Raw genomic sequence first — 14,027 nt, 5'->3', positions numbered from 1 at the left:
ATAGTTGTAATTGATGTACAAATTATTTCTTAAACAGCCTCCAAACTTTGTTGACAGGTTTGAATGTTGGTGTAACAGTAAAGCAAGACATAATGCATAAGAACTGAGTGGTAATCCCTTATTCCCAATAGCATAATTGCTGAAATAAGTTCATTAAAATCCCCTTAGGGAGGAATACAGTTTAAACTCCAAATATTTTTGGCGTTGAAGGTAAGCAAGAGTTAACAGAGCTCTGAAGGCAAACGTGAATTGTTTTCATCTCGTAAATTTTCCATTTTACAAATTGGTTCACATTTCACAGCCATTCTTCACTTTAGTCATTGGCAGGACAAAAAAGAGAGATTACATCAAATATAGCCAAATTTTACAAATCTACTATGTTAATTTTTTTTTTTTAATCTCAAAAGGAGGAAGTTTTCCTCTTAATTCTGCCCAGCTTCTTCTTTTAAATTAAGCTACTGTGGAAGCCTGACGTTTGCTGTGTTGCTACTGACTACAGTCGGGACTGATGCGTCACCAACACTTTAGTACGGGAGCCAAATCCTGCAACGAGGGGCTTCATCTAACCCAGGGGTCGGCAACCCAAAATGTTGAAAGAGCCATATTGGAGCAAAAACACAAAAAACAAATATGTCTGGAGCCGCAAAAAATTAAAAGTCTTGTATAAGCCTTAGAATGAAGGCAACACATGCTGCATGTATCTATATTAGTTATAACTGGGGGAGGATTTTTTTTTTCATTATGCACTTCAAGTTAAAAAGTCAAAATGTCGAGAAAAAAGTCGAAATGTCGAAAAAAAAGTTGAAATGTCGAGATTAATGTTGAAGTACAATTTTGAGAAACAAGTCGAAATGTCGAGAAAAGGGTCAAAATTTCGTGAAAAAAGTCGAAATGTTGAGAAAAAAGTCGAAATGTTGAGATTAATGTTGAAGTACAATCTCAAGAAAAAAGTCAAAATGTCAAGAAAAAAAGTTAAAATTTTGAGAAAAAAGTCGAAATGTCGAGATTAAAAAGGAAGGGAAAAAGGAAGAAAAAATTGAAAAAAAGGAAAAAAGAAGAAAAAGAATAAAAAAGAGAAAAAAAAGGAAAAAAGAGAAAAAAAAAAGAAAAAAGAAAAGAAAAAAAGAAGAAAAAAAGGAAAAAAAAGGTCAAACATTTTTTTAAAGCTCCAGGGAGCCACTAGGGCGGCGCTAAAGAGCCGCATGCGGCTCTAGAGCCGCGGGTTGCCGACCCCTGTTCTAACCTGTCCCACATTAGCTTGCAGTGACTCTAAAGTAGATTTCCAACAATTTTGCATCACTTAAAACATTGAACGTATCACAACATGGTTGTGAATGACGACATGATCATCATTCTCAATAGAAAAAGAGAAGTAACTCACTTTGTAGATGTCCTGGCTCTTCACAGTTACTCCACTGATGTTATAACAGGAGTTGATAAGTTTCTGGTGCAGCTCATTTTTCTCCGTGTCACTGATCTGAAAAGTTATTGATACATTTCAGGTCAGCTGTTTCAAAGTTTAATTTTGTTAGATTTAATGCAATGAAGGCTGAACCTAAATTACTTTGTTTTATTACAAAAATATATATATAAACTCAATATTTAGAGAAGCACTGAAGTTCTTGGATCCTATTATTGTGGTTAAACTGCTCCATCTAGTGACAACACACCAAAGAAAACACTATAAAGTGAACAAAGACTGATTGGTGACATTGTAGAAAGACATAGTTTACAACCCGTACAAGTTCAATAAGCTTTTAACAATTAACATGAATAAAAATGACAAACTTGTGATAGTCAGCTGATATTAAGACATGATATAGATCAACTGGTGTAGGTCAAGTGTTTCAAACAGCAAATATTATAGTTCTACAGCAGAAACTACATTTTAGGTTGCGGCATCACTCCAGTCCAGGCTGAAAATAAGATTTCAAGAACTTACTGTGTCATATTGGAGACTGTTCTTGCGAAGGAATTCAAGCTTTCTCTTTGGATCAAGGTCATTAAAACGGTGGCGGAAAAGATCGACTTCCTGTTGTATAAACCAGCGTCTCAAGTCCTCCCTTAAAAATACAAACATTAAAAGTTGATCAGTTTGCTGTATTTTAACAACATTTCTCAAACTTATAGACGAATCCGGCGACCGGTTTGTGTGCGCCGCCATCTTGCGGCGGCGCCATTGCTGCGGTGGCAGGTGTCAATCTGCCACCGCAGCGCTGTTATTGTAACCTGACGCTCTACAGCATCATTATAGCTGGATTGATGATGTTAGACAGTGGCCTTCCATAAATAATGAAGGTATCTTAAATTAATGCTGATGTTAATTTATAAATAATGATTTGTTTGAGCGATAAGCAGGAAAGAATAGAGGAATAGGGAGATAAGGGAGTGTATGATTAAACACTTGTAATATAGCTCTCTCCACCTCCTCTCCTTACGAGGCATGTCTGCACAATTAAATATTACCTGTGTATGTTTTGTTTAATTTTAGGTATCCAAGAATATTTTATTGATCGCCTGGCGTCCGATGACGAAAAAAAAACGCAATTACAGGTCTCTAATTGAAGGGCAGAACTATCTCAGCTCCGGATGATACAGAATACATACATACATAACCCCAATCTGCAGATAAAACTAGTTTGTTGAGGAAAAAATATTAACTCTATTTGTAGCTGCAGAAGAAAAAAAATAATCTCACGAGGAAAACAAAAATATTGCTCACGCCATCGGAGCCTCTTCAGCATAAAAAAAAAAAGAAAAGAGAAGTAAGAGTAATAAAAAAGATGTAGGCTACTGTATGTTGTTATATTATACTAATTTATTGAAACATATGGCGAGTCAAACATTTACCGAAGCAGCTGTCAAACACTAAACAAGGTAGTAAGACGGTGGTTCTGCAGAACTGCGGCAGTAAATCCTCATCGGAGCTCCATTCTTTAGTAGTGATTTCATATGAACCCAAATCGTTAATAATCATTATTTTCTCCATATACCGCTCCCTGGCTTCCTTGTTAAGGTATCCCGGTAAATTCCAGTTCCTTTCCAGCAGTTTAACATCTTTTTTGCGTTCTGTCTGTTCACTTGGTGAAACAGAAAAGGTAGTTTTGAAAGTCCCTCCGTCTTCATTCACTATCAAAACAAATGCACGTGACGGGACAGGAGTGTTCCGATGATACAAATACATTAAGAGAGCCTGGCAGGGAGCGGAGTAATAGATCCATACGTATATATGTCTATGGGCTGGAGCGGAGGAGCGGAGGAGCGGAGCCGCCACCGCAGTAATGGCGGCCGCTCGACTTCCGGGTTTCGCCGGATTCGTCTATACAGGGTTTATACAGCAATCCTTATGTTAAATTTAATACCAATTTAATACCTTTTTCACTACCTTCAGATTTTTTTAAAAACTGTCACAACATTGAGTGTTAATCACGGACCTTTTAACATTAATACAGATTTTGACCTATAAACCACTCCAGAGAACAGATTTATAGACTCATTGATGTTGACCAGATGTTTCACATTTATTTCACTTTGTGAATGACAATAAAATAGACTGCTTAAAATGTAAAAGGTAAAAAATAATACAATTAAAAAAATAAATAATACCTCTGACAGTGAATTTAACACTTTTAATGGCCTTAAATTTGGCAATTTTCATTTATCACTTTTTAAAACCCCGCGGAAACCCTGTTATAATGTTTCCATTATACTTACGTTTGGCAGTAGGCCAGTCTGAGAACGAAGTGGGAGATATGGTCCTTTCTCCGTCTCTCAGGTTCACTTGCTCCATCCAGATCTGTCTTTTCATCCTTTAAAAGGTGCAGAAATAGCAGCACTTTAAACTCAGTACATCAATTCATCACTACTTCCTATGTTGAGTATTATTTAAAATTATGAGACCGGAGGTCCAGACTACTACCTTCTTGCATCAATAATATAAAAAAAGGGTTTAGGACAATTTAAAACCCATTCAGTACTATAAACCCCCACTCTCCTCCTCTTAAATGTATCTTTGATAATGTTTTCAGTAATGTGCATAATCGCCATTTGCTATTTTTTTCTTGAAAGATAAATGCAAAATAATATTTAAAAAGCTCAAGACTGATACACACGCTTGAGGTAATCACTGTAAAAATACCAGCTGGAACAAAGAAGCATATTTTAGCAACCCAGTCTGCCTGTAAAGAGCTTACAGGTGCAGTCCGCATTTCTGCAAAGTGTATTTATATTTCTCATGAGATACAAGTCTGGCAAAGAGGAAAGCTATGGCGCCGGCTACCATGAAGGGTGCACAGATAAGATCTATACTCTGCATCAATCAGGGATGAATGCATGAATCATCTTTTAGTCTCTTTCATAACCCTCAGCCGGTTATCAGCTAATAAGAAATGGTTTTACGATAACAGCTAAAAAGTGAGCAGCGTTCTTATTGTTTATTTTCTACATTTTGGACATTACACGGTTTTAAAAACAAGACGCTACAATGAGGTACTTTTACCTTCTCCAACCCTCATGTCTAGTCTATCACCGTTTTCAGCCTCAACAATGGTAACATGAAAGAAAAGTGACTCAATAACAGCTGGCACAGGGGGCACTTTGATGCCATTTCAGCAATTTATACTCCTGCCAAATAAATTAAAACATAAAAAAGGAGCTAGTTCATAACCAAAAAAAAGAAAAAGTTGAGAAGATATGCATATAAAAAGATAGAACTGCAAGGTAATGAATAAATGGGGGACCAGACAGGTTTGCATTATTACCAACCCATTGGTTGGATGGTTTTAACAACATCCATCATGGATGAAATGTTGGAGAATGATCAATTCACTGAAGTTTGTTACAATTTTAACATTCACCTGAACATTACCATAGAGCCTTTAAGGGCCTGCTATGGAGCCAAATCAGGGCCAAAAGTTTTGCTAATTTGAAAATAAAATTTGAACCTGAAATTTTTTTTTTACAGTTTCAGTTTTATTTTTTTCAGTATCAAATCTTTTTATTTCAGTTTCAAATCTTTTTTTCAGTTACAAATCTTTTTTTTTCAGTTTCACGTCTTTTTTTTTCAGTTTCACGTCTTTTTTTTTCAGTTTCACGTCTTTTTTTTTCAGTTTCACATCTTTTTTTTTCAGTTTCACATCTTTTTTTTTCAGTTTCACTTCTTTTTTTCAGTTACAAATTTTTTTTTCAGGTTCAGACTTTTGGCCCGGATCTGGCGTGGGGGGCGTGGCATCATGAGTGACAGCAGAACAGAGAAGGCGGGGACGTTCTTCAGTCACGTTGCCTTCAGGAAACGTAGGTTGCAGAAGTTATCAGTAGAAGTATGATTCAACATTGTATATACACCATAGTCACGTGATTGGCAGTGGAAAAAACTGATATTAGTGACACATTTCTGTTTGAAAGGCTGTTTTAGACCGTACTTGGCACCAATCGCAGTATAAAAGCAATAAACTATGCCAGACTGTACAGTTCAACAGCCACACTTTAAAGTTTGACATTTCCCACTTCCACATACTACCAAGTACGGTCTAAAACAGCTTTTTAAACAGAATTGTGTCACTAATATCAGTTTTTTCCACTGCCAATCACGTGAATATGGTGTATATACAGTGTTGATTCATACTTCTACTGATAACTTCTGCAACCTACGTTTCCTGAAGGCAACATGAGTGAGGAACGTCCCCCCGCCTTCTCTGTTCTGCTGTCACGCATGATGCCACGCCCCTCTCAGTTGATGCCACGCCCCCCACGCCAGATCGCGGCCAAAAGTCTGAACCTGAAAAAAAAAAAATTGTAACTGAAAAAAAAAGAAGTGAAACTGAAAAAAAAGATGTGAAACTGAAAAAAAAAGACGTGAAACTGAAAAAAAAAGACGTGAAACTGAAAAAAAAGATTTGTAACTGAAAAAAAGATTTGAAACTGAAATAAAAAGATTTGAAACTGAAATAAAAAGATCTGATACTGAAAAAAATAAAACTGAAACTGTAAAAAAAAAATTTCAGGTTCAAATTTTATTTTCAAATTAGCAAAACTTTTGGCCCTGATTTGGCTCCATAGCAGGCCCTTGATTGTCATTGGCCCGTAACTTAAAAAAAAGTTAGACCACCCACAATTCTTTCGATAACCTTTTTTAATCAATGCTGTTTGGAGACATTTCAACTTCTGACAAGAGCAGGAGGCATTTGGATGAAAAAAATGATTATTTTATCACCTCTACTTCTCAAGATATGAGAAAACAAAAAAAAACACACACATAAACCACTAAATGCTCTGTCTAGAGCACCACCTGGTGGCCAACTCGTTTCAAACTTGGTGCACTTTTTCCACATGTCACTGAATTAGTGAAATTGAATATCATTTAGTTATATTTGTCAATACTGGCCCCTGACATTTGATTGGATAGTGAGAGTCCCGTTTAAAAATTACCATATAAAATGACTACATTTCTGTTTCTATGAATACATCTGGTGTCAAAACAAAGACAAATGCAATTACTGCAAAGGTGAGAAATCAAATATACTCTTTACTGCATCTAACAAAGTGTTATACTTTGAGTGCATATCTTTTTAGATTCATGAAGTGGAAGCCTAAACATTCTCCAAACTATTTCTATAACATCCCACCATTTAACAGTTGTATAACAGCCAGTTTTGAGAGGTTTTCTGAAGAGAAATATTTAGAATGACTTTCCAATTTGGTCTTTTTGGGCACCTACAGGCATATTTGTGCTATTGAGGGTTTTCCAGACACAAAATTTAAAAAAATATATATTTTGCTTTAAATGATAGCAAAAGTAGTAAGTCCATTCAAATATAATAGTTTTGGGTTTGCTCACATTAAGTGACCTCTTCAGTATGTGCACTATGCGCCATCATGTGGAACAGCTGCTGAGCTATGGATTTACAAGCAGGGTTATAAATAATGAAGGGCTTGACAGATTTCAGTGATAGACACCTCTATATAATCTTCATATCCAATCAAGTTGACAGGTAGTTCATAAATCCACATCAGGCATTATCCAGTTAGAACAAAGAAAAACTGCACGTTCCAAGATCTCAGCTCATGGTCGTCTTCTTTTAGATCCTCCCACCGCTGACAGAACAAGTCAGTGATCAAAAGTGTTTTTGATGAGACCAAAACATCAAAGACAAGACTGAATTCAGAGTTGGGCATCAGAATTTTTTTTTTCCCCAACTTCGTCCATTTATTTTTTTCTTTTTACATTTCAGACCTGCAGCACATTTCAAAAACGTTGGGACAATTTCATGAAAGTTAAGAAATGAAAGAAAAAAAATAACAATGTTATTTCAAATAAATGAAAGCAAAAGTTGCATGGAGTGATAAAACAGAAAACCAGTATTCATGAAAGATTAAATCTTTAAGAAGCAAAGCTGGGCAGAAGATTGATATTTTGTGAACAAATAAAAAACAAAAAAACCTTTTATTAAAGCAACATTCCTCATGGAAAGACTGGAATTAATTCAAATACCCCCCCTTGTATAGTGTGCAACATTAAATGGTTCAAGGAGTCTTTTAGTACATAATGGGCACCCGAAGCTGGACACACAACCCGGCTAATGTGTATACAACATGGCTGTTAAAACTTCGATATCGGTCGGATTAAGGCAAAAATTCAATTTTCTGTAAGTTCATGTAATCGTACTGACTGATCCCTCAGATTGATCAACTGAGAGATCATCAATAGGCAAAATGCCCACATGGGAAAGTAAATACAAAGAGAACCCTCTGTCAAGCATTACATTCACCGATGCCAACTAAAACTTTACTATGCAGAAAGAATCACTGCGTTAATCTTGTTCAGAAGTAGCATCGGACTCTCTGGACATTGTACCATTTACAGTGGAACCGTGTCCTGTAGTAAGGTCAATAAGTATAATCAGATCTGTTTTGATCTGTGCTCCTGATCAAAGATAAGAAGGAACACGTAAATGGTTGTGAGCAACAACCCCTTAAAAGCTGGAGTTTGTGATGATGTGAATTTATCACTGCCCATGGCATAAGATCATTCATTTCAAAGCAGCATATGCTGCCCTCTACATGACATCTTCAGGGATGTTTTTTTTTTTTTTTTTCATCTTCAGGCGTTTTTTCGTGCGTTTTTCGTGCGTTTTTGCGTGCGTTTTTCGTGCGTTTTTGCGTGCGTTTTTTCGTGCGGTTTTGCGTGCGTTTTTGCGTGCGTTTTTGCGTGCGTTTTTGCGTGCGTTTTTTCGTGCGTTTTTCGTGCGTTTTTCGTGCGTTTTTTCGTGCGTTTTTTCGTGCGTTCGTTTTTGCGGTGCGTTCGTTTTTGCGTTTTTTAGTGCGTTTTCACGTTTTTTCGTGTGTTTTTGCGTTTTTTCGTGCGTTCTTTCGTGCGTTTTTTTCGTTCGTTTTTGCGTTTTTCGTGCGTTTTTTCGTTCGGTTTTGCATTTTTTCGTGCGTTTTTTCGTGCGTTTTTTCGTGCGTTTTCGTGCGTTTTTGCGTTTTTTTCGTGCGTTTTTGCGTTTTTTCGTTCGTTTTTGCATTTTTTTTGCGAAATTTCTTCTATCCTCCTTCTATCCTTCTTCTATCCTTCTATCCTTCTATCCTCCTATCCTTCTATCCTTCTATCCTCCTATCCTTCTATCCTTCTATCCTCCTATCCTCCTATCCTTCTATCCTCCTATCCTTCTATCCTCCTTCTATCCTTCTATCCTTCTATCCTTCATGCATGCTTTTTGCCATTTTTTTTTGGTAACAAAAACAAATAAAACGAAGACGATGCATAAAAAAGGGATGCAAAAGCCAATTCAAAACCAAATTTTGAACACACTACAAAAGCTTAAAAACGTGGTAAGAGCTTAACTGTCTATTCAGGAATGTGTTACGGGACTGAAACTCATGACATGTAAACATGTGAAAAAATATTGTTTTCATACTGTGTGAATAAAAAAAAAAAGTGAAAGTAAATTTAAGGATTTGGTACTTGACTCTTTTTTATAAATCCCCTTAACATCTTGAGGACTTTTTCTGTTTGGGGGTTGTATATTTGCAAATTATTGATGAACTTTATGTACAACTCTGTTGTTCTGAAGGTGCCATTAGCACTTTCTCAGAACCAAAGAGACTGCAGAGATGAATGTGCCTATAACCCCATTACAAAATGAAAATGGATATGACTGTTGATGTCACCATTGGATCGACACACAGGACTGTCTCAGAAAAAATTAGAATATTGTGATTTTCTGTAATGCAATTACAAAAACGTCATACATTCTGGATTCATTACAAATCAACTGAAATATTGCAAGCCTTTTTTTTATTTTAATATTGCTGATCATGGCTTACAGGTTAAGAAAACTCAAATATCCTATCTCAAAAAATTGGAATATTCAGGGAATCTTGATCTTAAACTGTAAGCCATAATCAGCAATACTAAAATAATAAAAGGCTTGCAATATTTCAGTTGATTTGTAATGAATCCAGAATGTATGACATTTATTTATTTATTTATTTATTTTTATTTATTTATTTATTTTTTTTTAAATTGCATTACAGAAAATAAATAACTTTATCACAATATTCTAATTTTCTGAGACAGTCCTGTATACGAGGCTTCACTGCAGAAAAGGCAAGACTTTCCCTGTTTAAAAGAGTCAGTGACAAAGTATCTCAACCTGCTTTCAACAACAGTAACAGTTCTGGGACAGTTTTTTAGTTATTGCTTTAACATTGCTCTGATCGTGTGTAACAAAAGCATACTCACAGCATCTGCTCGGTAAGGAAAGTCCAGAATTTTCATCTCTGCAGTCAGTTTTTTCTTGTAGTCGTCAGAGTTCTTCACAGCGCTCAATCCAAACCTCTCAACGGCCTTTAACACTGCGGTGGCATTAAAAGGAAGAGATCATTCATAAGTCATGCAAATGTATTTCTGTTTGTAACACATTAAAAAAAAATGTCTTGAAACACCACAGCAGGGGTGTCCAAAGTCGGTCCTCGAGGGCCACAGTCCTGCATGTTTTAGTTGTTTCCTGCATCAACACACCTGATTCTAATTAACGGTCGTCACCACCTTGTCATCAAAGTATGGATCGTTCTGTTGATGATAGGAATGGGCGATATTTTACCGTTCACGATATACCGTCAAAAAAATTCCTCACGATAAGAATTTGTCATCTTGCGGTAAAAACGATAAATTCCCGTTGATGTTTTTGTGTAAAGCTGATTTATGGTTCTGCGTTAAATCCACGCACAACGTATGTGAAGGAAGGAAGGAAGGGAGGAAGGAAACAAGGAAAGAAGGAAGGAAGGAAAGAAGGAAGGAAGGGAGAAAAGAGGAAGGGAAGAAGGAAGGAGAGAGCAGGAGGAAAGAAGGAAGGAAGGAAGGAAGGAAGGAAGGAAGGAAGGAGGAGAAGGAAGGGAGAAAACAAGGAAAGGAGGAAGGAAGGGTGAAAAGAGGAAGGGAAGAAGGAAGAAGAGAGCAGGATGAAGGAAGGAAGGAAGGAAGGAAGGAAGGAAGGAAGGAAGGAAGGAAGGAAGGAAGGAAGGAAGGAAGGAAGGAAGGAAGGAAGGAAGGAAGGAAGGAAGGAAGAAAACAAGGAAAGGAGGAAGAAAGGGGGGAAAAGAGGAAGGGGAGAAGGAAGGAGAGAGCAGGAAGGAAGGAAGGAAGGAAGGAAGGAAGGAAGGAAGGAAGGAAGGAAAGAGGAGAAAGAAGGGAAAAAAGAAGGAAGGAAGGAAATGAGCCAGAAAGAAAGAAAGAAAGAAAGAAAGAAAGAAAGAAAGAAAGAAAGAAAGAAAGAAAGAAAGAAAGAAAGAAAGAAAGAAAGAAAGATAAATTCCCGTTGATGACGTTTTTGTGTAACAAACATGGCAGATCTGAGAGCGAGATAGATTTATAGTTGAAAAGATGGAGTTGAATCGGTATTTTTTTATCGTCATTTTTATCGTTATCGGGATAAATGCCAGAAATTATCGTGATACATTTTTTAGTCCATACCGCCCATCCCTAGTTGATGACCAAGCTCCTTGCATCACGGTTTGATAAAAAAGGGACACATCTAAAACATGCAGGACACCGGCCCTCGAGGACCGACTTTGGACACCCCTGCACTACAGTCTTACATTTCAGTCTGTCCACAGCAAATCCCTCAAACTCAGAGAGAGAGATGTTTTCAAGAGGAGGCTGCCCATAAAACTGCAGAGGCAGCTCGTAGTGCGCAGACTGGAGATCCTGCTTCTTTCGTTTGTTGCGAGCGAACTGCATGGTGTCTGGTGGTTGGAGAAATCAGAATCAGAATCAGCTTTATTGGCCAAGTTTGAACATTGTCCAACAAGGAATTTGACTCCGGTTATTTCGCTCACTGTACCCAGATTTAAAAAATAGGAAACAGTAAATAAACAGATTTGGCACTTATTAACATATATACAGTCAAAAAACTGAAAGGTGCAGCAGTATGAGGTAGAAAAATGACAGCTCTAAATAAAATAACATATATATAATTTTTTTAAAGTGAAAGGTGCAGCAGAATGAGGCATGATTATTGTTGGAAGGTGCATTGTTGCAGCACGTGATAGTGCCATTAAATTACTGTTATTATTGTTATTGTTTCAAAATTAAGTTTCAAAATTAAGTTATTGTTTCAAAATTAAGTTTCAAATCTAGTTTCAAAATTGAGAGAAGCTGTGTTTCAACATAATATTATGTTACAATAGTCTATTAGAAAACTACGTTAAAGGAATCCATTCATGTTAATTTTTCAATGTTCATATTATTATTATTAGTATTTGTTCATATGCACTGAGAAATTTATGTTAATATTTTCAGGTTAATTGATCTATGTAATTCTTTGTACAAATGCTGTATTGTTGATTAACTGTATGATTTAATGTGGACCCCAGGAAGAATAGTCTTCATATTTATGCGGACTAATGGGGATCCAATAAATAATAAATAAATAATAAAATAAATAAATTGTCATTGCACGGTGATGGATTTCTCCGAGAATCTATTAATTAAATCAAGGATGTTAGGTAAACACTAGATAATAGGTCAGATATTTTACAATTCATATTTGGTGCAACAAGACAGACAGACATCACTGTCAAAATGGCAGCTGGGACAAAAGCAGTCATAACAATCGACCTATAAAGAAAACTAAATAGAGCTAACGGGGGATTTATGTCACAATACAAGGAATAGGCAGTGAACAAATGTACATAAACCAATATGCCCTCTAAGTAGATTTATTTAGCTTGCAACAGCGACTGGCGTGCTGGATTGAACACGTCTGCTGCAGCAACACAAACACTGACTGACGTTACAAACTTCATCATTGTCGAACAACTAACTAACTATCTAACATGCGGCCACGAGCTGTCCTAAAAACGACCGTGTTCAAATCAAACAAGTTATCACATGAAGTGCCAAAACAGCATTGGAGCTACATAAGTGCTGCGACATTACCAATGTAGCGATGGAGAAGCTCCTCTAGGATCGGCCAGTCCCGCCAAACTAAAGTGGCTGCTCAACCAGCGCGGGAGAACCGTGACGTCACCTCAGATTCAGGAAGAGAAACGGTGACGTCACGTAGGAGCCACTCGTTTTGTTGTTCCGGACGGGCCGGTGGCAAAGAGCCAGAAAACTAGATAGATAGATAGATAGATAGATAGATAGATAGATAGATAGATAGATAGATAGATAGATAGATAGATAGATAGATAGATAGATAGATAGATAGATAGATAGATAGATAGATAGATAGATAGATAGATAGATAGATAGATAGATAGATAGATAGATAGATAGATAGATAGATAGATAGATAGATAGATAGATAGATAGATAGATAGATAGATAGATAGATAGATAGATAGATGGATGGACCTTGGAAACGTCTTAAGCTTAATTTGTTGTTATTTTATCTCCAAGTTCTGCCTCTTGCGCAAACCTTCAAAAGGCTATACATAAATGTGTATTTTTAAGTAACTTGTATAGAAACTGTTTGTTTGGTCACATTGATTGTACATACAGTAAATATTTCCATGTTTACTTCATAAGATAAGATAAGATAAGATATCCTTTATTTTCTCCCTCAGTGGGGAAACTTATTTTTGTTGGCAGCAGTACACTTAGCACACACATGCAGGGGAGGGGTAAAAAGACTAAAAAGTCAGAAATAAAAAGTATATAAAAAATAAAAAAATAAAAAAAATGTATATAAAATATATGTATAATCACAGAAATATGAACAGTATATACAGTTGGTTGAAAGAAAGAAATACTTTACATTTTTAATTTGCCGTTTTCTCTCAAGTGTGTAAGAGTAACGTTGTGCAGTTTGTACAGTAAAAACTAAGCGTCTAATTTTGATGAAACTATTTTTATGACCGTTTCTAGGTACACGTCGTCTGGACTGTCGAGTAGAAATTAAGACATTCCCATCTGATTGTATTTGTAGTGCCTCTCTAGTGTTTTGAACTATTGGTGACAACTGGCCAACCTGAGCTCTTTTTTTACTCTAAAACAAAAAGATTGGGTTTTTATAATAAACTTAAAAGAATACTTCAAAGGTGCTTGTGAAGAGTTATTTTTTAACATTAGGTAACTTCACCTTTAAATCAAGTTTTTTGACGCACAAAATGTTACCCTCATGAACTGAAATACCCTTTAAACTTTTTAACCACTTTTTAACTCAAAATTAGTCTTTATCACCTTAATGTAATCAGAATGTTAAACTCAATGATCAAACCAGTTTATAAAAAAAAAAAAATCTTTTACTCAAAGATTGAATTCAACAGGTAAGTTACACACTTTTTTCCACAGACCTGTGGAAAAAAAGCTATTGCTATTATGTTATACAATATTATGTTATACAATAGTATAACATAATAGCATCAGCGAGGATTCATTGACTCATTCACAAGCAAGGTGAGGCAGCGTTCAGTTATTCTGCTCCTCACCGGTGGAACAAACTTCCTGTAGACCTGAGGTCTGCTCCAACTGTCAGCTCCTTTAAATCAGGCCTAAAAACATTACTGTTTACTGAAGCGTA

General features: G+C 36.2%; 1 protein-coding gene across 1 annotated transcript in view; it reads right to left on the bottom strand.

The window, feature by feature from the left end:
• Positions 1-11,244, bottom strand: part of prim2 (DNA primase subunit 2) — a 23,848-nt gene extending 12,604 nt beyond the window's left edge. The window contains exons 1-5 of the mRNA XM_061746059.1: positions 11,098-11,244; positions 9,743-9,855; positions 3,715-3,809; positions 1,943-2,063; positions 1,382-1,477 (exon numbers count right to left, since the gene is read on the bottom strand). Coding sequence (XP_061602043.1) covers positions 1,382-1,477; positions 1,943-2,063; positions 3,715-3,809; positions 9,743-9,855; positions 11,098-11,239 — 567 coding nt within the window. The 5' untranslated portion in view covers positions 11,240-11,244. The remainder of the gene's footprint in view (positions 1-1,381; positions 1,478-1,942; positions 2,064-3,714; positions 3,810-9,742; positions 9,856-11,097) is intronic.
• Positions 11,245-14,027: the final 2,783 nt, after the last annotated feature.

Source organism: Cololabis saira, chromosome 17 (assembly GCF_033807715.1).
Source record: "Cololabis saira isolate AMF1-May2022 chromosome 17, fColSai1.1, whole genome shotgun sequence".
Classification (NCBI taxonomy): Eukaryota; Metazoa; Chordata; class Actinopteri; order Beloniformes; family Belonidae; genus Cololabis; species Cololabis saira.
Note: the sequence above shows the minus strand (reverse complement) of the source record. Positions and strands in the feature narration are given on the sequence as shown.